The sequence below is a fragment of the Chelonoidis abingdonii genome, chromosome 1 (genome assembly GCF_003597395.2).
Source record: "Chelonoidis abingdonii isolate Lonesome George chromosome 1, CheloAbing_2.0, whole genome shotgun sequence".
NCBI lineage: Eukaryota > Metazoa > Chordata > Testudines > Testudinidae > Chelonoidis > Chelonoidis abingdonii.
Window position 1 is genome coordinate 201112783 of NC_133769.1, and position 22958 is coordinate 201135740.

At 40.1% G+C, this 22958-nt stretch overlaps 2 protein-coding genes across 14 annotated transcripts in view; both read right to left on the minus strand.

Annotated features, from left to right (window-relative positions):
* Nucleotides 1–14667, minus strand: CFAP298 (cilia and flagella associated protein 298). Its single transcript, XM_032794942.2, has 8 exons — nt 14597–14667; nt 13972–14155; nt 12514–12681; nt 11099–11166; nt 5793–5951; nt 5076–5207; nt 1784–1879; nt 1–1672 (listed from the first exon to the last, which is right to left on the minus strand). The coding sequence occupies exons 2-8, from the start codon at nt 14108–14110 to the stop codon at nt 1562–1564; spliced, it is 873 nt and encodes a 290-aa protein (XP_032650833.1). The 5' UTR covers nt 14111–14155; nt 14597–14667; the 3' UTR covers nt 1–1561.
* Nucleotides 14668–17986: 3319 nt separating this feature from the next.
* Nucleotides 17987–22958, minus strand: part of SYNJ1 (synaptojanin 1) — a 145589-nt gene continuing 140617 nt past the window's right edge. For 9 of the 13 annotated variants that reach the window (XM_032794934.2, XM_075073445.1, XM_032794935.2 and 6 more), the window contains one exon: nt 17987–21119. In XM_032794934.2, coding sequence (XP_032650825.1) covers nt 20265–21119 — 855 coding nt within the window. In that variant the 3' untranslated portion in view covers nt 17987–20264. The remainder of the gene's footprint in view (nt 21120–22958) is intronic. The other 4 variants (XM_032794940.2, XM_032794939.2, XM_032794938.2 and 1 more) reach the window with 1 other exon arrangement.

The following is a 22958-nucleotide window of genomic DNA, read 5'->3' on the forward strand; positions in this document are numbered from 1 at the left end:
TTGAGAATTTACAATAGGATTTTTATTATTATTGTAAAGGAGTACTCTATTCTTTTTGCTGACATATTTAAATACATACATAAGATTCCTCAATAAAATTGGTTACTGTGGAGACTACTTTCCTTTAAAGTGGGTTAATTTACAAACAGGTTGTCTTAACTTCAGTCTTGGTGAAAAAAAATTCTCCTCTCATTGGTAACCCTCCCTAAGTGACTTGAGTTATATATTGAAAGTTAAGAAGGGCTATTCTTCCTTTTAAATTCTAGTTAAACAAATGAAAGAACAGCTCTCCAGCCATCATTTGACATCCTAAATTTGTCAGAGCCAATGACCCACAGCAATTTTCCTACTTGAAAAAGTTATTACATTTTCAAATTTGATTGTAATCAAATAATCTTTGGCACTGTGCATTGGATTTCAGCTAGCAGAATTCAATAAACTGGGTTTTATCTTCCTTTTCTTCTACCACTTGACAACAAGTAAACTCTCATGAACATCCCTATTTGAAGGATGCCGTAATTCAGAAGCCTCATGTCCAGTTCACTTTAAATCTGATAAAAAAACCAACAACCCTGTATCTTGAACCCAGACTTACTGCTATGAACTTTGAGAGTGATATAACTACTTGTGGGGATTTCAGAGAGGGGCTAAAATCAAGCATATAGTGGAAACTCAATTATAACTGGCCACTTTTATAATAAACATTAAAATAAAAAGAATCTGTTTGAGAGAAAATGTGATGCTGACATAACCACTGTAACATTTTCCAAAGCAGAGCTTACTTACAATTCTAAATATTTCACCTTCACATAGGCACAACTATTGCATTGTCTCAGTCCTATTCAGAGTGATGCTTATCATTTACTATTGGATTTCCTTCAGTCTATACATGAAAATGATGATATATGAAAACAAGATAATATTAACTGGGCTCAGTTTCTTGCTTGTCATTTTAAAAGAAAAATAAGTATCAGTGAAAAATGAGGAAAATGTGGAGTGAAACTGAAGCATACAAAAAAGTTTCATTTTATCAGTGTTCAAACAAAACTACTTTGTTTAAATAATTGCTAACAAAAATCTATTCATTTAAAAACTGATAGCTTAAAATTAACCTTGTTAAGATGCAAACAAATAATTAACACCACTAAATTTGCATTGATTCAAGATGGTATACATGAGAACTGATGTTCAAAATAAAGAAGAAAACTTTAAGGCTACCAGCACAACCATCTAATTATTTTTTATTAGCTATGAATGCTGTCTGCAAAATAATTTAAGAATTATTCCAGTTACAAACATTTGTAAAAATAGAATTATGAACATTTACAATGTGTAATCTACATAGTCATACTACAGAAGAGTCCTGCTATAGACAGTTAATAGAAATGTGAAGTTTTCATTAAAAAACTCAAGCTTAAAATGAACCTCTACTATGAAACTGGAAATTTCAACATTTGTCACAAATACTAACTGAGGTCTACTAATGTGCTTGTCATATACATAACAAGGGTAGGTCAATTTTTTATTTATTTCTAAAGGGGCAAAGTCTGTTTGGAGAGCTTCATCTCGGTCCCCACTTAATATCTTTTACACCATGAAACTGTCTTTTCAAAGCATGACTGTCTGCCCATTCTGAATTTAAATAGGAGTCGTCATCATTTTCTTCTAATTTCTGCAAATAAAATTAACAAAGAAGCTTTTATGAAATAACTGAAAAGAGACTTACTAATATTTGCTGCACTTTATTTTTTGTGTCATGTAACACGGTAGAATCATTTGTTACCTTGAGTTCCTCCTGCTTCCTGTGATAATACAGCATCATCTGTTTTTGCTCTTCATTACTTATCACAGGTTCACGTGATGGGGCACCTTGTCCTTTCTGGAAGTAAATTGATAAAGTTTATTCATGATGGTATCTTCAGTACAAAAAAAAAAGTACACAAAAGTCTTAAGGTGCTAAACAAATATTTCCTCAAACAGCAAGTCTTCTCAAGTTTCATGGCTTTATATAAGGCAGAAGAATCAATGCTAAGGTTTAATTTAACTGAGAAATATTCCTCTACTTCTGGGCCCAATCAGTTACATTAAACTCAAGGGAGTTGTGAGCTTGATGATTAGGTCTGTCCATTTTATTTACGAACTGAAAAATATTGAAATTTCTATAATAGTAATTAACAAAATCTTTCAGAAAGCTTTAGCCTATACTCACTGACATCAATGGCAAAGTTGTCATTAGCTTTAATAGTGTAGGATGAGGGCTGCAATTCTTAAGGCTACAAAACAAACTCAATAATAAAACATTTTTTTATATGTCTTGTTTCAATTCTATTTTTCCACAATTTAAAATTCTTAAAGATGTCTCACTATTGTCCTCATATGCATAAGAATCTTAGTATCTAAATTTGTGAAGCACATGATGTGCTTTCCCCCCAAATATGTTGAATTTTAAATTCAAAGGCTAGTTTTATCCATGTTCAACCAGTTTGTCTATGTACACTGTACTCATGACACTGAAAGTTTAATCCATGAGAAGCAATTAAAATTTACATTTTAACATAAGTATACTTAGATTTCATCTTTAATCATAGATATGAAGGATGGTACAAATGCTAGTGTAACATTTATGTATGAAATTAAATAGTATCGATAAAAATCTCTGCATATCCCAGAAACAGGCCTACATAACAAATGATAAAATAGGCTATTTCAATGACAGCAGATGACTACTCAGCACTTACAAAAGGCAAGTTGCTTACTAAAGTGCCTAAATATGGTTTTATGTGCCTAAATTTAGGTACTCATTTTTGAAAATCTTGGCCCAGGATGTTAATGTGTAGAATACTTAAGGTATAATATCCACATATCTGACCAGGAATCTGGGTTTGTTCCTCATTGGAATGAAACCAAATTGCCAACATTTCTTGGTGAATCGAAAATTTCATTTAGCAAACCAAAACATGGTGTTTCCAAAACCAAACATATATAAAATTGACATTCTAGTCAGTTTCATTGTGCTGCTGTTCCTAGGGATCTGCAGCTCTGGGGCAGGCAGCTCCATTATGCAGACTGCCCCAGGGCCAGGAACGTGACTGCTGTATGCACACTAAACAGATCACAGTCTTCACAAGGAAGATTCTTTATCTTCATTTGGACCTCTATTGGTAATCCTGAAGACTGGAGCCATGAAGCCTTGGCAATGGAAGCGGCTACTGAGAGTGCTGCCAGATCCTAAGCACTTAATGCAACCTATACCGATGTTCAAGCTACGAACAGTCCTTAAAGACAATAAATTTCAGTTCCTCCCTATGTTCTCGAGGGAGTTTCTCTATAAATCGTGTTAACTTGTCCAAATTAAGGTAATCAGATTTTGACAGAGGCTCCTAGTAATTTGAGATACACATCTACAGACTTGATAACAAATGCATCTTTTTGCCAAATAAATCTAGCTTTTTGGGGTCTTTGTTTTGCAGTATCATCTTTGTGGGCCTCTGCTGTCTGCTGATGTCACTACCAGTGACCAGGATAGGGTATATGTAAAAGTCATTTAGATCTCTCAGAGGGGACTTGAGCTACTGTATCTGGTGATCTTGAGTACCCCCACCACTGGAGCTGAGGAGCTGCCTAGTACTGAGCAGTACTACTAAACAATGAAGCAAAACATGTTCCATTGGCTGAGAAGAGCAATGGTGATTCATGTTGTGTAGTCACTGCAAGCTCACTTGGTACTGAGAAGAATGTCAGTATCAAGGAAGCTGGTGCCAGAAGCATAGCACTACATGGGTCAGATCCTCAGTCATGGTACCGGGACCCCATGTGCTAACAGTAATACAGTTTAGTACTGAGAAGTTGGGACCAAGTGAACTGCTATATCAGAGGGCACCATGTGGACTTGGTGACCAGATTTTGCTAAAACAGCCAAGGACCCAATCTGGGCTGTAAATTGCCTTTTTGGTGAGCGACCTGAAAAGATCTTTGCCTTATTTTACTAGGCCCTGAGAAAGGTGACCTAGGCCTGTGCTCACTGTGGGAACAACGTTCCTGCCTGTGCCTTTCACATGACTGGGTGGTGGTGGTGGAGGACTTATCTGACAGTCTTGGGCACTGAAGGGTTTGATCTCTTTGAAGCGAGGTTGGAGCTGAGCCACAGCTCAGAGGAGCATTATCTGAGGAAGAATGTTCAAGCCCTTTTTTCTCTGTTTCCAAGGAAGCTCTCACTGAGTACTCTGGAAGAGTTTAAGACAGGCCTCTCTCACCTTGTGTGTCCTCTTGGTGAAGGAGCAACACACTGAGCATTTATTAAGGATGATGTGCCCCTCGTCAAGACAAAAAAGGCCGCTTGAGTGACTGTCATTGAACAGAAAGGCCTCAAAGGCAAGGTAAGTTTTGAACCCTCCGGGCTTTGTTTCAGCCATAATCCTAGATACATCCTGGTACTGGGGAAGTTCCTAGCACAAATAAAGTGGGGTTTTTTTTGTTTTTAAAGTGAGAGGGCCAATGGGTATAAAAAGAGGAAAAATTACCTATCTTCTCACACACACACAAAGTCACAAAATACACAAGGAAGCAGACACTGCAGGGGTTCTGTCTAGCAGCCACAGTCAGTAAGAAGGAATGGAGAGATGGTTGGGCACACTCCACCCTTTATGACTTCAGGTGTGAGGGGATGGGCGAGGGCATCCAAGGTGCAGATGCAACCCTAACGGACATGGTGGCCAAAATAATCTGATATTGCACATGTGATGCACATGTATCAGAAAGAGAATCCATGAGGACAATCTCAACTTCCATCAAATGACATTTTTATTTCATTTTTAGCCTAATGCAAACCTTAATATCTGCAATTTTTGGTTGTTCTTTCAAAAGTATATTCTATGGGCAGGATTTCACTGCTGACTAAAGGAATTAATAAAAACAGAAGACTTATGGTATTTGAAGCCTTTAAGTCAGTTTTGGTTTTATAACCTTAAGAGACCCAAGCTGAAATTAACCAGATCCATTTTCTAAATCTATTAGAAATTCTCTTTTGTAAAAAAGTCAGTGCTGAATCATAAGTAGAGACTGACAGTAATACTCACTTTCTGTATCTTGACAATGATTTTAGTTTTTTCATTTTTGCCCACAAAGTCTGAAAGTTTGTTTGTTCTTTTTAACTCCTTTGCTGCCCACCACAGTTGTGCTTCAGACTCTTCAATAACCTCAAGTCCAGCCTGTGACAATTATAATTTGAAAGAAAAAATGACAATAGTAATTTTTGCATAAACAGAGACTCTTGCAGCAACCTTCCATAGTCAGTTTATAAAATGATCCCTCTGGGATTAACAACAAAAAGCTCAGTTAATATTTAAAATTTCCTTGGTTTTACATTCTATCATTATTAAAAAAAGGTTACTGCTATATCTTTCTTCCTCTGATCTCAATCTGTAGTGTCTTGGTACCTCCAATACAATACTGTCCTCCTCAAGTCTGACTCCAGTTTTATCGCTCAAAATGTTTAATTCTCACAGGTGGTGTTATAAAGATACCAGCTATTTAAAATGGTCAACCAAACAAAACCACATGAACTCACATTAGTATGGGGAATTTTAACTGAATATATGTTTGTTCATCTTATTTTTAATTAATTTATTGACATTTCATGACTTTTAAAAACCATTAGAGACAAAAATATTTAGAAATCAACAAGAAATCAAATAATCACTGTCACATAAAAATGAAGAATTTCTCTTTCCTTTCTTTGGAGAACATAAATTAAACCCAGACACTGTATATAACCCAAAAACGTTACTACCTACATGAGTTCCCGACAAGTCTTCTTTATCTTCAAACTCCATTCTAATCGGATCATGTGGAGGCAATCCCATCGGATAAACAATCATTACAGCTCCTCGGAGCTGGTCCAGTGCATCTTTCACCATCTCCATATTAACATATATGTTAGCTTGAACTTGTTTCTGAGATACAGACAGGAGCCATTGTTAAAATTTAAACAAACTAATTAAGTTAGGAGGAAAGCATCTGTTCTACAGTCAGTTCATAATGATAAACAGTGTGATATTTAAATGAAGCCAACTGGCTAAACAGAAACTTATGTCAGAGCAAATCACTCTTCGTTCTCTTTATCCTGATTCATAAAACAGCTGCACATAGCAGTAAACTTTTGTCTTGTTATTCTATTTGCTTTAATTGGCAAAGAAATGAAATCTCAAATATCCATTAAATGCCTGCTATGCAACTTAATAACAAAGTTTCCGCTGTAGGTGTCTATTGAACACAGGCATTCCAATAAGCATGCCGATGACTGTAGAAACTGGAGGGGGAAATCTCTTATTTTGACTATTTGTGATTCATGGACAAAAGTTAAAAAGTAGTAAAAGTCAAGTGACGGCTAGAAAGGGAGTCCTACAGACCTGATACTTCAGGTAAAAGAGCACCTGCAAATGAAAGACACGAATCAGCAAAACACAAATGGGATCTGCTCTTAAGGCCAGGGCCGGCTCTAGCAATTTCGCCGCCCCATGCATGGCGGCACGCTGCGGGGGGGCGCTCTGCCGCTCGCCGGTCCCGCAGCTCCGGTGGACCTCCCGCAGGCTTCCCTGCGGGGAGTCCAGTGGTCCCACGGCTCCGGTGGACCCTCCGCAGGCATGCCTGCGGGAAGTCCACCGGAGCTGCCTGCCGTCCTCCTGGCAACCGGCAGAGCACCCCCCACGGCATGCCACCCCAAGCACGTGCTTGGCGCGCTGTGGCCAGAGCCGGCCCTGCTTAAGGCAATGCTTAGCACTCTGTCCAGCTCATACAGAGATTTGTAGCAGCATAGACACTTAATTGCCATGTGATTGGAAGAGAGACAAGGTAGATGAGGTAGTATCTTCTATTGGACCAACTTCTGTTGGTGACCTGAAGAAGAGCTCTGTGTAAGCGTCTCTCTCTCACCAACAGAAGTTGGTTCAGTAAAAGATATTACTTCACTCACCTTGTCTCTCTAATATCCTGGGACTGACGCAGCTCCAACACTGCATACAACATATGATTGGAATAATCATTGCACAGATGAGAAGAAACAGGAAGCAGCTGAAAGAAACTTTTATAGTTCACTAATGAATTTTGCCTCACCAAAGTTTTCCAATACAGGGAGTTATAAAAAGGAGACAAAGAATGATGCCTCCTTGTGGATGTTCCTAGAGTCATTTGCTGGTAAGTACAATACATTGCTCCCCAATCTGTAAGACCAAACTTGGGAAGAAAAGTACTGTATGTGTTCATTTTCATCATTATGGACTGATAATTTGAAAACAAATTAATCTCCAAACCCAAGTAAATTGACCATATTTTTAGGCACTTAGCTATAAATAATGTATATGTAAATAAAAAAAACATGGTTTTCACCTTTCATCCAAAAGCAACCCAAAACACTTCACAAAAATACAATATAAACAATTTCAACCCACTACTTACATGCAGCATCTTCCAGGGTGAAACACGGCAATGCTATTTAACAGTTATGGTCAGGAAATGAAAATACAGTATCTAGCTGCAAATTTCATGCAGGCTTTCCTCTAGAGCAGAGACCAAATTTGCAGGATTCAGTTTAGCAAGGGACACAAAATTGCATCTCAGCACTATTCTAATAATCTACCTCATTTTTAGAAATGATATTGCCAAGAGGCCTCATATATATGAGCTGCTGAGATGTCCAGCATGACCAAATGGCAGTAATCTAAAACCAGATCGTCATTCATGGCTCTCGTAAGCAAGGTCACTACAAGGGGATTGCTGAACCTAAACTGGAATGCATGTAAGATGTCAGCAGTGCCTAAACCTTGAATGGAATGGTCACTGTTTTCCAAATCACATTACAGAAAATGGGGAGGTAGGAGACTGGACAACATTTGAAAACAATCTATCATCAAGTAGCAATTTCTTGAGGACAAGCACTGCATATTTGCAAAATGGTCAACATCCTTGCTAAGTGGAACACCGATAAATCCCTATCAGCGATGATATTATAGTTACATCACCTGTTTTAAACAATCAAGATGGATCAAAGTCAAGTGATGCAGGTGGGAAACCCAAAACATCAGACACATCAAAATAAGAAACCAAACTGAACGTGACAGGAATTCAGGAACTCCTGACACTCTTAGTCATAGACTCAGAGACCAATTCTGAGTTCTAGTTTAATACTACTACTAACAAAAAAAAAAAAAATCACATCAACTAGTTGAAAGAACAAACATGGAGACGGATGGATGAAGAGTCAATCATGATTAATCAAACGGCTCACTAACAAATATTTCAGCTGGAAGGTTCTTTGCAATGTCCATGGACAAGGACAAGTTATATCTCCGCCTCAGTCAGTGCAATAGTGTGCCATCATAAAATCATTGCACAAAAGACAATCAGGTTACAGATGGCTCTCCAGTCATCTTCTCTCCAATCTGTGCCCCAAATCCTATAGGTTCCTGAGAAATCATTATGACATCTGGGAACACGATGCAAAGAGTATACAGTAAGCAAGTTGCAAGCATTCCCCGGCATGGTGGTAACTAATCAGTTGATCCTAGAGGCTCTCCTGGTCAGTCGCAGTCTCTGATGGCACAGTGTGGCTACCGCTAAAGTAGAGTCCCTGCCTACCTGGTCCCACGCCGCTCCTGGAAGCCGCCAGCGATCTCCCTTCAAGTGCTGCTCCTGCCTGCAAGCACTGCCCCCACAGCTCTCATTGGCCTGGAGAGCTGTGGGGGCAGTGCTTGCAGAGAAGGGCAGTGTGCGGAGCCATGTGCCCCCGAACCGGGAGCCGCCAGAGAGGAGGTAAGTGCTGCGCAGTGGAAGGCCGCACCCCAACCCGGACAGCATCCCTGTACGCCCTCCTGCACTCCAACACTCTGCCCCAGCCCAGAGCCTCCTCCTGCACCCAAACTCCCTCCCAGAGTCCGCACCCTGCACCCCTTCCTGTTCCCCAACACTCTGCTGCAGCCCAGAGCCTCCTCTTGCACTTAAACTCCCTCCCAGAGCTTGCAGCCCTCAGCCCCTCCTGCACCCTAACCCCCTGTCCCAGGCTCAGCCCAGAGCCCCCTCCCACGCTGCGAACCCCTTGGCCCCAGCCCAGAGCCTGCACCCCCTCCTGAATCCCAATCCCCTACCCCAGGCCGGTGGAAGTAAGTGAGGGTTGGGGAGAGTGAGCGATGGAGAGAGGGGGGATGGAATGAGCAGGGCATGGCTTTGGGGAAGGGGCGGGGCAGATCCTGGGTTGCCCTTAGATTCAAAACAGTGATTTTGGGCATAAAAAGGTTGGAGACTATTGCTCTAGCAGCTAGCAACAGTTGGGAAGCTGATCAATACCTGTGGCTACCAAGGGGGTGCTATCAGATACAACTTTGCACCAGAGACCAAAAAAATCCACAGGATTAACTGACACCCAGGTCTGAACAAATAATGCAGCACTAATACCACTACAGATGTAGATTAGCCCCCAACCTAAAGTAGCAATTGGCATGTTCATTTTAAACTTAAGGGGACTAAAAACCAGTAATATAAATCCCTATTGTTTGCAACATTTCTCAGTCAGCTTACGTATTTTAGAAGAATTTCAAAGAGCCACAGTTTACAAGGAAAAGTATATGAATAAAAAGTCATTATTGCATTTGTGCTTCTATGTCATAAACAAGTAGTGTGTCAACTTAAAATATGCAGCTATTCTTAAAGTGGAATTGAATAATTTAGGCTTCAATCCTGCAAAGACATAGGTGCATGCCTAGTTCCATTGAACTCAATGTGACTACACGTAATTAAATTTAAGCATGTGGATAAGCTTTGGAAGGATTGGGGCTTAAATCATCTATGGTATGTGTCACGGAGTCCCCGGGCGATGCTCTGGAACTGCTCCCCACAAAGCCAGTCAGGACTTTGGGGAGCCTCTTCTCCCTTGGAGCAGACTTGTTCAGGGCAAGAAGCTCACACGTCTTCACCTCCTGGGTCTCTCCTTGGAGCATTCAGCATCCTCTGCCCCTCCGTGGGCTTCCCACAGCGAGCCCACCCAGGCGGGGTCCTGGGGAAGCCACAGGGTTCTGCACCCCCACCTCGCAGTCAGACGTGACTCTCAACCAGCCAGTAAAACAGAGGTTTATTCGATGACAGGAACAGGGTCTAAAACAGAGCTTGTAGATACAGCGAACCAGACCCCTCGGCCGGGTCCATTCTGGGGGGCAGTGAGCCAGACCCCTAGGTCTGCACTTCACTCCTTATCCCCAGGTAGCTCCAGACTAACCAACCCCTCCAGCCCCTCCTCTCTGCTCAGCTCCTTTCCCGGGCCAGGAGGTCACCTGATCCCTTTGTCTCCAACACCTTCAGCTGGCACCTTTGCAGAGGAGGGGCCCAGGCCATCAGTTGCTAGGAGACAGAGTGCCCGGCATTTAGGTGCACTGGCCCCTTCCTCTGTAGCAATCACACACCCTTATCCCACCACCAAGATACTTAAGAACTGCCTAGGGGACACTGAGGCACCAACACAGTATTCAGAGCAAACATTAGGAACAGTCCCAGTTCGTCACTGTATGAAAAAGTGATAACATAGGACTGGAAGGAACCCCTGGGTCATCGAGTCCAATCCCCTGTTATTGCAGACCACCTCATTTCAATTACTTTAATATTTACTCAATTATATGTAAAACTGAAGCACACTACATTAATGAGCAACAATGTATTTTAATCTACAAATTTCTGAATGTAGTTAATTTTTCACTAGAAAACCTGACAAGCATTCACTCAGAGAATGGGTCAACAACAAATAAAAAAATGAAGAGCATGTGGGTTGAATGAAATGTGGTTTAATCATTTAATGCAAACTTTGTGATGCCAGCATTCACTCAGAGTTTAATATCTGATCCTGTAACTCACTGAAAAAATCTTGCCACAAGTCATTAAGAAAATGATTAATAGGAGTTCCACAGTTTTTATCAGACTATTCAAATTATTTCACATTGCAACTGGAAATTACTGTCCCTTGCACTCAAATGAAAAATCAATCAGCTATTTTTGAAAAACAGAAGAGCTATGTAGCATCCGTAACATTTTTGAAAGATTCAATGTCACTTTAAAATCTTACCTTAGATATTTGTGCTTTAGCTTCCTCTATTGTCTTTTTTAAAACTTCTTTCATTTTTTCATTTGGAGCTTAAAAACAATAGATGCTTCTTTAATACAATACATGAACATTTCTTGCTATAAAAATCTGCCTAAATGTGCCATATATATCTACTGTAAGCAAGTTAATTTAAAAACTACTAAATCACAAACCCAGAAGGCATCCTACTTAGTTTCACTCTACAAATTCATAATCAAGTTTCTTGACTGCACTCTAAACAAGGAACAAAAACATTATTTTACAACTGAGGGTAAGATTTATGACATGCACCCAGAAGGTCACTTTGATAGGGCTTTGCCTTTTAAATGGTCTTGTTATACTGAAACATCATGTAAAGCTTGACTCTCCTGTATTAGCTCTGGCTCATATTGTATGTATTATTTTCTGTCATTCTATACTGTGTAAAATTCTGAGCTACACTTTTATGGGAACTAGAGCTTTGAACTTCTTGACTTTTAATGTTAAATGTAGTTACATGAATGTAACTTTAAAAAAATAGAAAAAGAAACAAAATAAAAACAAAAACAAAAAAGGGCCATTGCTCCTTCCTTCTGTTAAAGGTCATTATGGTATTGGGCACAGAAACTGAGAACAAGGAAACTGTCTCTTCTGTGATCTGAATGATTACACGGCTGACACACTGGCAGTGAGAACAAGGAGGAAGCTGCCTGATTTCAAGTAAGGTAGATGTGGTAAAAGGAGAGAAAAGAAAGGGAGGAGGAAATCTTCATTAAATAAGGCCTGAGGCCATCGAATGAATGAGGAGAAAAAGAAATCTTAAATAACTATCCATTCACTAAATGAGGCTGGGGTCCTGCGGAAAAAATAGTATGCGATCAAGTTATTAATAACTGTATCTAGGGGCTGAATAATGGCTGCACGGGCAACCTTAATTCTGAAATTTCCTAATTTTTGAGTACTTGACTTTGCAACCTTATTGTTCTTTTAACAATTTTTTTGTGGATGTTATCTAAAATATGTGTTATTTATTCTTGATTAATATCAGCATTAAGTCAAGTCTAAATCCAAGACTTGATGTGGCAAGTCCCATTTCTTGTGAGATTTCAGCCAAACAAGTAGTTTCTATGGGTTTAATTGCTGTCCAATACTACTTGAACTGCCTTTACAAATAACTTTATAATTATGTACTTTACAGGAAATGGACTGGCTGACAGATATTCCAATTGGTATAATTTTAACTATACACTAACATCTACTTGTTTTTCTCCCATTTAAGAGTTTTGAGATTAAATTAGAGGTTCACTGTTATGAAATTCAACAGTATTTAGTCAAAATATCAAATAATTTTAAGTTCCTCATGAAACTATGTCTTAGCTATGCTCACACAGAGATATGCATGTTTAAGATGCATTTACCGTGTCCATTCCTTCGTCCAATTTCATCCTTTTTAAAGATACTTCCACCACTTGGTAAACATTTATCTGCCCATTCATCCTTTAATTTCAAATCTTCAATCTGTTCATCCGTCAGTCCTTGCATATTAGGAGGCAAGAAGACACCATGTTCTGCCAGTTCCTGCATTTCTTAAAAAACAAGGTCAGAATTTAGAAGCAGAAAACAATGTTACAAAGGCACTTATTTGAACAAGAGGCTGAGTTTCAGCTTTTAAAGAGCTGCAAAGAGGAACTTTTGTAAGCACATATATAGTAGTGCCACCTGCTGTTTTGCTGCCACCACCTTTTTCTAATGACAATTCCTAAATCTCCTTTGCTTAATTTCACATTTTTTTTGAGTAGTTAAAGGAACAAATTTGAAAAATGGCACAACTATACTTTATTATGATATACAGTTTAATAATATTTTTTTTTAAATCTGATGTGGGAAGAGAACCTAAAACACCAAAGTATTGAAATTTGGTTTTGACAACTTTTAGACTTCATGCTTCTAGAAAATGTAGTTGCATTATGATATCCTGATTTTTATACTGAAATGCTGTCTCTACCTTAAGTCAGGCCTGAGAAATTTTGAGAACTCTTTTCATGACTGTAAAATAATGAGGCATTAAAATAGTATACATTGAAATAAAGAAATGGGTTTTAACCCTACTTTGAAATACCAAAAAGCAACACAGAACCTATGACTGACAACAGAATTATGTCAGCTAAGAGAAATGCATACAAATGGGTACGAGCACTGATCCAGAAGCTAGAAGTGAGGACAGCACATGGCTGCTGTTCCCTACTCATTCAGGAGCATGGATAGCAAAGATAAATGAGAGCTGCTTGTTCCTCTGGTCTGGCCAAAGTATGATCATCAGCAACTACCATGAGGGTCCCTTTCTGTGGTTAATTGAAAAAGCAAAACAAACAAAACTGCTCTGAACCAGGATGAAACATCAAAAACACAAAAAAATGTCCAGGATGGGTTTTTTGACAAAAATTTCATTTCAGGAGAGCCAGGGAGTTCAGGCCTCCCCATATGCTCTGGAGTTAAAGAAGCTGCTTCTCCAGTTCTCAAAGCTGGGGGGAGGGGAAAGAGAAACAGAGCCTCTCATTTTGATTTTCAGCAAAACCGACATTTTCCTGCCAAAAATTTCAGTTTTACAAAAGTGTATTTTTTTGTTTGAAAATCATTCCGACAAAAGTTTTTGATCAGCTCTACTCTGTTCCCAGTTCTGCCACTGGCTTCCTGTATGACCTTTGCCAGCTTAGTTAATTCTCTCTGTGCCTCAGTTCCCCAACTGTGACATGAGCAGTACTTGCCTACTGCACATTAATAGCTATAAGGCTTTTAGATACTGTGGTAATGGGGCCACATAAGTACAAGAGATAGAATTAGTGGTTGCCTGTGTGATGTATGAATTTGGCTAGTACCTGAGCAAATACGCTGCACTTTGAGCCTGCTATTGTAGATCCTGGTGACTTGTTGCGTTAAGTCTTCCATGGAGATGCTGCATGTTGTTTCCAGCAGGAATTGGCTCTCGTCACCACGCTTCACATGGAGCTGAACCATTTCTGCAGAGACAGAAAAGAAATAGGAGTTCTTGGCTCCAATTACCTGTCAGATCAAACAGAGAGAGAGAGAGAAATTAGGGCAAAAGCACTGAGAACCAGGCAATGGTGTGCTACCAATATTTTAACAAGGGACAAGCAACTTCCCTGTTAGCTGCAGCCAGGAGCGGGAATCACAGACTATCAGGGTTGGAAGGGACCCTGCTCAAAGCAGGACTAATCCCCAGACAGATTTTTGCCCCAGATCGCTAAACGGCCCCCTCAAGGACTGAGCTCACAACCTGGGTTTAGCAGGTCAAGAAGCCTAGATGCGGGTGGGGAGGGGCGCTGTGTGCAGTATTCAGGGCTCTATGGGGCCCCGTGCGGTGTACGCGTGCGCGCAGCCGGGGGTCCATTGGGGTGAGGGGGTGAGTGGGGGGGAGGGGTGCGCACTTTGCAGTGCAGCGGCGGCGGGTTGCCCCGGCCTGGCTCCTCCTCAGCCTCTCACCCGACCCAGGGCCCGGGATTCGCTCCGCAGCGGCACGAGCCGGAGCCTCCTCTCAACAGCAGCAACCGCCGCGTCCCTAGAAACCAACCGCCGGGAAGGAGGAGGGGCGGGGGGTGCTTTGACCCGGGGGTGGGTGGCGGCGCAGCTCTGAAGCCTCCGCAAATGGTCAGGCCAGGCCGGCTCCGCACCTCAGCGCATGCGCCAGGGGAGCGCGCCCGCCCCGGAATCACCGGGTTAAGAGGCGGGGCCGCGTCGCGAGGCCGAGCAGAGTCTGTTCTTAAAGGGCCAGTCCCGGCCTGGCAGAAGTCGACAGCAGCTGGAACCGGCGGGGCGAAGCGGAGGCCAGGCCTAGGACAGGCCCTTCGGGCCCCCGAAATTCTCCGGCCCAGGTCCGGCACAGCGACCCCACGCGGGGGGATCTGCTCCCCCAGCCCAGGTCCCTGCTGTGCCCTGCAGCCTGTCCTGCCCTGGGGGCTCCCCTAGCCCCAAACTCTGCTGCCCTCGCTCCAGGGGACTTGCCCCAGCGCACCCCAGGGACGCTGCCCTAAAGACCCCGCCCCCGAACCCGGCTCTCCGATGTACCCGAAAGCCAGCAGGCCGCCTCCGGCAACTGCGCTGCGTTTATTGCAGCACTGAGCTGCGCAGCGCCCGCCCGGCCGTCCCACGCCGGCCCTGCCTTGCGTGCGGTAGCCGAGCTCTTGCCCCACGCCCCGTGGGAAGTGGGTCTCACCCTTTCTAGGCTACCGGACTGTTCTCCTTCCAGAGTGATTGGTGTTGGCTACCCCCAAGTTTCACCTCACTTAACTACTCGCTTACAGAATCAGACAAACACACAAAAGTCACAGCTCCCTTACTGAAAAACTGGTTACTTCTTCATTTTTACCATATAAATTATAAAATACATTAACTGGAATAAAAATATTGTACTTCCATTTCAGTGTGATACTTGAGCTTGTTTTTCACTTGTGAGCCTGGTTGTTCTGGGAGGCAGTGATGCAAGAGCAACTAAGTTTTTCTCCACATTGAGTCTATTCCTGTAGCCCAGCGATTCTCAAACTGGGGGGCACGAGCTGTCTGTCTCAGCCCCCAAGCCCCAATTCACCTCTAGCATTTATAATAGTGTTAAATATTAAAAAGTTTTTAATTTAGAAAGGGGGTTGTACTCACAGGCTTGCTGCGTGAAAGGGGTCACCAACACAAAAGTTTGAGAACCACTGCATTTAGCCTGTTGTAAAACGAGGCAAATACTGTATCTAAATCAGTTGCTGTACCCCTGGCAGACCTCTGCATACCCCCAGGTTACACACCCCTGGTTCAGAACCACTGCCCTGTGGCACCTGTGCAGATTTGCCTAAGAGGTAGCCAAGCCATGGTGATTGTCAGTAGGGTTTGGGGTGCTGTGTTCATGGCCACTGCTCAAGCCACAGCCTAGGCAGGTATTACAGGGGCAGTGCAGGAGGCACCACCCTACTGCTAAATACCACCCAAAAGCAGCACAGCAAATCCACATGGAGCTACCGTGTTCACGATTGGTATTTAGTGTGTGTAGATATATATGTATGTTCTTGCATACTTTGAGGGGTGTGATGCCCCAAACACCCCAACTACAAACTGCCCCAACAGGACAGGGGTCCTAGCAGCCCAGGCTAGAACAGACACATTGTCTAGAAGTTGCCTCTGTTGGTAACCTTGGTTGCATTACCAACTCTCAGGATTTTATCATGGGTCTTGGGATAGCTGGTGTTTAGCTTAAAGGCCCAAGGACCACAGCAAAGGTTGAAGCAGCAGAGTTGATGAGAGGTTGGGTGCACCTACTACCCTGGGAATTGTCAGCGTTTTGGCCGCTGCTAGTTTAATAGCACTACTACCAATAGTGGAATGATTGATGTAGACCAGACCACTGACATTTTATTTCTCTGTGCAGCATGTGATAGCATGGTGGTGAAGAAACACTAGTGTCTTGGCTACAGTAGCACTTTTACTTGTACAAGACAAGTGTGAATATAAAGCCTTTTGTGATATTTTTTCTTGATTTTTAATAAAAGATGTCAATACATTTTTAAATAGCAGAAGGAAGCCCAGACAACACGGTACTGGTAATAGTCAAGAGCGTAATTTCAGGAGTTTCTCTTTTTCCAGGCATGTATTATAAGATGAGTTACCCTGCCTACAGCAGGTGGGCACGGATGGGGAGTTGCCTCAAAACATAGAAAGGAATATAACTCTAAAGAAATAGCACATCTCCTAGTGCCCTCAACATACCAGTCATGGCTGCAGCCATCCAAAGTAATTGCACGGCAGCTAGTCTCAGTCCAGCTACGACAGGGATCAATGCCCGTTCACTGTGAATAGACATTGGATCCTGGTGGAAAAAATATCTACTCCTAATACACTCCACACTAAAATAGCTGCACCTCTAACATAATTTTCAAACCTGAGAGAGGGTGCCTATCTGATCCAAAATCATTGCAAATTTGGGTACTTATTTTATACTTCCAGATCTGTTAATATACGTAATGTCAAGCAGTTCCACCACGTTACTGTGAAAATTGATTATCCACGGGTAAAAAGTCTTCTGACTAAGATTCTCAGAAAGTTACTATATGTTTTAAAAGGACCCTACTAATTCAGAAAAGTAGATTTTAAAATTATAAATTCAATCTGAAGCAGAAATGTAAGAGAATGGAAGAATGATTTGATGGTGAAGGGGTCGTTTAGTGAGGGCAGTGGCAGTTCCTCCTCATTCAGAAGTAGAGGCAACAGCAGCAATGGAACCTGCTTTTCCTCTGGCCCAGCTAAAAAGCAGCAACAGGATGGATTGCTGTGTGGGTCTCTATTTGTGGTTGACATTATCCTTTAATTTAGGAGAGGAAGGACAGTCCTGTGGTTAGGGTTTTAACCCGGGACTTCAGAGACTGGTCTTAATGTACAGCACTACCGCAGTACAGCTGCGCCACAATAGTGCTTTAGTGAAGATGCTACTATGCCAATGGGAGAGCTTCTCCCACTGGGGTAGTTAATCCACCTTCCTGAGAGATGGTAGTTATGTCGACAGGAGAAGCTCTCTTGTCAACATACTGCTGTCTACACAGAGGGTTAGGCTGAGATAACGACGACGCTTGGGGTGTGGAATGTTCGCACCTCTGAGCAACGTAGTTATAAGTCAGTGTAGACCTGGTCTGAGATCCAACACACTGCTTTGCCTGTGATCTTGGTTCAGTCACTTACTCTCTGTGCCTCTGTTCTCCAATTGTGACATGGAGATAATAGTTCTTTCCTACCTCACAGGGATATTGTGAGAATAAATGCATTACAGATCATGAGACACTCACATATCGTGATAATAGGGGCCATGTAAGTACCTAAAATAAAAGAGAATAAAGAAACTCCTTAAAGACAGGTGTATTTACTTCAATAATACATCACTGCATTTCACAGGATAGATACAGAATGTAGTATGCCACTGAGTTTTAATACTGCAGTTTTGTAAAGTATGCAGTCATAAATATTGTGTGCCACAAGCAATAAAATTGTTACACATTAACAGAGCAATTTACTACAGGGAACAATTCATGAAAATATGTTTAGCATTTCTAACTTTACTTCTCAGTATTTTAGTCCTTTTGGTAGTAATTATTTCCAGTAATACACATTACAGTGGTTAGCTATTTGTACTATATATTTTAGCATCTTTTTGTGCAGTATTTTGTCAAACTCCTTAATCCCATACAAGTGTTGAGGTGCTGCATATTAAGTACATTTTAGACAGCAGTTTGTAAGCACTGTAATTAAATATTCATCAAGGAACATATTCATCACAAAACTGCAATTTGCACAAGCAAAGTTTCCAAAATAAAATTGTTTTTCTAATGTAAGCCTGTATACCAAAACCACCAATCACATAGATGTTAATAGCCACAGTTAATTCACATATTGAAGCACAAAGTTTATCACAGGTACTGTGTTTAAAATTTACAAGAACTTTTTAATGCCTGAACAGAAGAAAAGCACAATATAAAACTCACAACTGTAACTTCTATCCAACAGCATCTCCTAATTTTACTGTTAAAGGAAGAGTGGATTATTTCTGAATGGAATTTTGATTGTATTGGAGAATTTAGAAGTAGTATTGTCATATTCTTTTGCTGCTATAAATGTAATGCTAGTAAACTATGATTCACTTATAAATGTTACAAAAATAGCATGATTTGTTTGCTAATAAGCCAGTAAGTGCAGGTGTGTATGGTGCCTCACCCCCGATACATTTCAATCAAATTTTGATGCATTCCAATTTTGATTAATGTACACAACTTTTTTATATAAAAGTCATGTTATAAAGGACACTGTGATGGTAAGGAACATTACCATTTCTTTAGCATACGTAAGTGTTGCTAAAGAAATCTGTTATTTTAAATTCCTTCAAGATACCAAAATACCCATATTTTATGTAAATACTGTGAACTTCAGGCAACCATAGAAACAGGACCAGTTGCATGTTTACAGTATCCTATGCAAAAAGATGTAGCCTCCACTGACTTCAAAGCAGCACAACAAATGTAGTGTTTATAACCTCTGAGGGAGGGAAGAATGCTGATTTAGCAAGAAGGCGGATAGAACAGTACCCTTCAGCTCAGAGGGTTGCTGCTCTCTTGCTTTCTCTGCTGAAAGCAAGGTATTGAAAATATAGCAGTTAGTAGAGAGGGACGAAACTGGGCAAAATGGTGCTCAACACACACTCCTGAAGTCACAGCATAATTGCTTATTTCCTCATCCAGCTCTTTACAGAGGGGAGAAACTCTTCTAGAATGACTGGGACACAAAAATGAGATAGCCAAAGATAAACTAATTGAAATACATCACTCTCTGTTGAGGGAGCCTGTTTTTAAAAATCTAAGCAAAAGATGAAAAATGTGATTTATTTTTCAAGGATGAAGAGAAAGACTTTCGTAATATCAGAAGTTTCCAATTTCTGGGGGAAAAAAAAGCCTTTAAGAGAGTGATGAATAAATGAATGAAATTGAATACTAAATAGCTACTCTAAGTTTACATCAACAAATGGTGGAAATTACTAGACACAAAAGTCAATAAATTTATTATTTATTATATTAGTACATGAGGTCTTGTCTGTATTTTGAAAGTAACTATTTTAATTTGTGCCTCAAACTTAAATATAATTAAGCCTTACTAATCTCCATAACCTCTGTTATAAATTACTTTCTAAATAGTACCTGTCCACATTCAATATTTTGATTAAACTTTGGCTGGTCTTTGGTAAATATTTATAAATATCAGTTACCAAATAGTAAAAAGGGATTGAAGGGGTCTAACAGCTGGAAGTCTCTCGAGCATTTTGAAATTCCTCTGAGGAGAACAGAAATGAAAGTGCTTCATAAACAAAAACTAATTTCCAAGAGCATTATACATTCTATTAGGATTAACTAATCCTTTCAGTATGACTACATCTAAATTTATAGTAATTGTGGACAATTCTTTTGTGCACTACCATATATACATATTCAAAATTTGTACACAAACAGTGGTTGCTATGAATAAAGTTAAGGTTCAGTGCATTTGACAGTGAATATTGCACATAGAATAACCTCAATGCACAATTATTCTTTTGGATACACCTAGCAACAAACTTAAGATCTCTTGTATTTTAGAATGTCTATCTTTCTGTAAAATCTTGTGTTGGTGACACTTTAGGTGCCAACAAAGCAAAAGGATCTGCAGGGGATATGGTCTGGGTTATTCTTGATGGTACAGGAGGTGCAGGTGGTCTTCCTGCTGTCAGCGTATAGAAGGAATCAGTAGAATTCCAGTCATTATCAAAGGTAAAGTCTGAGCCAGGAAATATATTTGGTTCAGTGCCTACTAAATCTGGAAAACCAGTAGGTTTCCTGGAACTGGCTCTCTTGAATTCTGTAACACATTCAGAGGACGTCTTTAGTTTTACACTGGAATCCTCCTCTTCCTCAAATGTTACCCATCCTTTTGGTTTTGCATTTTTCACTATTGAAGATTTACTTTGCAAACAAAACTTGTCTTCAAAAGCACTGACAGAGAACACAGGCTTGCCTTTACTAGGATTTGGAGGATTTAGAGACGGGAAAGGGTTACAAGCAGCAGGTCCTTCTATTAAAAGCTGTGAAGTTACGTCAGGTTCTTGGGTTTCAGTTCTAAATGGGTTTCCAGCATTAACAGTTCTTTCAGTGAAAGGATTTGTGCTGTTCAGTCTGGTAGCCAATGAATTTGGAAAGCTGCATACATGGTCCTGGGATCTGCTATAGGCTGGATTAGGAGGCATTGCTGGCACGCAATTTACAGTATCCAAAGTCTTAACATTGCTTTGTGTTGCAGAAGGCAACCAAGTCAACTCCTTTTGGTTTAAAGTTGGAACAGGTGATATGCGAACAGATGTCTGAACCTTTGACACAGCAAGCAGATTAAATGACAGATCTTCAAAAGGGTCATTGTTTAACTTTGTTTCAAGTTTAATGCCACAGACTCCATTTGTGTTAATCTGTAAAGAAAACAAGGTGTTCAGAAGTAGCATTTCAGTTTGCTTTTAAAATCCTTACTATCTCCCATTTCTAATTATTCCTATGGCAAGAGCAGAAGCTTTGGGGCTTAAACAGAAGCTTCAATGCAGTTTAGTTATAATATATGCAATGTACACATAGTAATGATTATTTGTTTTCTAGGCAACGTTCTTTTAAAAATCCCATTTGCTAAGTACACAAAGACAAATAACTCCTTAGTTCTTGTAAATATAAAACTTGTACTCTTATTTCCTGATGCAACTTGAATACATCTCATGCAACCATCTGAATCAGACAAAGCACTACTGTACACCATATTTAATAAATTATAAAAACTATACTTTACCATTTGAAGAACTGGGGCAAATATAGTATATTCTAAACAACTGATAACACAGCACAGAAAAGGTTTTAAGTGCTGTGGGGTCATTGTTTAGTCACAATTTATAAAAAGGGTGATGTTATTAATATTTAAGTATCATAATGAATGGAAAATTAGTGTTAGTAGTATATATTTTACTTTTAAAAAGCCTAAATTAAGGCACTCATTTCTCCGCACATGAAGTGTTGATCACCAGGCTTTTTAAAAAAAACAATCAGAAAATTTATTTTAAATACCAAGTTATCATTGTTTAGAATATAACCACATGAGAATAATAGAAATTTTCTCCATGCAACTTCCTCATCTTTTAAAAACTTATGAAAAAACATTCCGGCTTTTATAATTTCCTTGGGTGACCAAGTGTGTACAGTATAACCTTCACATTCTCTAACAATATCTTAAAAAAAGCTCAAATCTGAGATTTGTTAAATTAATCATATTGCTTATGATGGATAGTTTTATGCTCCATAATTAACTAAAGTGAAGGAATTATGTTCAAGGTAAAATATTTGTTGAGATTCTCAAGTTCATAAGCAACTCAAACTTTTAACATAGCTGTGTCAGCCTTAATTTGGAATTTTCAACCTGAACATTCTTTTGTTAGTGAAAGTTTTGTTGAACTAGGACACTAACTGCAACCATCAACTAAAATTGAGCTTACAAAGAATCTACATTTGTTTATCTCACAATCGGAGTGTTATTTATTTATTATAATTACTTTCAGGCTGTTCTGACTCCTGAGAATTGTTTTATAAAACAACACACTCAGTAGGCAGCAATGCACAATTATGGCATCATGTGCTTTATAAGTCTAAAGCCTACTCTACTATTAAAACTTTTACCAGCACCAGCAGCTTCTGCCAGGATAGCTTATCCCATTTAGGCAAGCAAAAGGAGCTATACCAGCAAAAGCACTTTTAGCCTAGAGCTTTTGCCAGCATACAAATTTTGCAGACAAATCACACCTCAGCTGACAGTGCTCTGCCTGCAAATGTCTCTAGTGTAGATCTGGCCTAATACAGATATCAATCTGTAATTAAAAAATAATGCATCTTTAACTACACTACATAAATTGCAGGAGTAATTTGGGAAAAAATAGCATTAGACTATATACATTTAATAATTTTCATGGGGAATGTAGAAAAAAGATAAAGCTAACTATAAGACGAATGTAAGTAGTCAGATACAGTTCAATATAGTCTGCTTGAATCTCATGTTGATCAGGCAAGTAATTTAATTTTATGATGTCCAAAATCAACTACAACACAATTACTCTAATTTTAACTAGACATATTTAAGTAATGTTGGTCAGAGGTCTTCAAAACAAATTCTTGTCTTTCATGGATTCACATATAAGGACCGCATTTTTTATACTGAGGCAAGGAGTAGCCCGCTACCTTGATATAACGCCACCTGATATAACACAAATTTGGATATA

What these genes read in the sequence shown, in the direction of transcription:
- CFAP298 (XM_032794942.2), bottom strand. Translation starts at nt 14,110, where the DNA reads ATGGTTCAGCTCCATGTGAAGCGTGGTGACGAGAGCCAATTCCTGCTG. An exon ending in CTAAAGCACAAATATCTAAG is followed by an intron (nt 5,952 to 11,098) that starts GTAAGATTTTAA and finishes TCTGTATCTCAG; the next exon opens with AAACAAGTTCAAGCTAACAT. An exon ending in AAGACTTGTCGGGAACTCAT is followed by an intron (nt 5,208 to 5,792) that starts GTAGGTAGTAAC and finishes TAATTGTCACAG; the next exon opens with GCTGGACTTGAGGTTATTGA.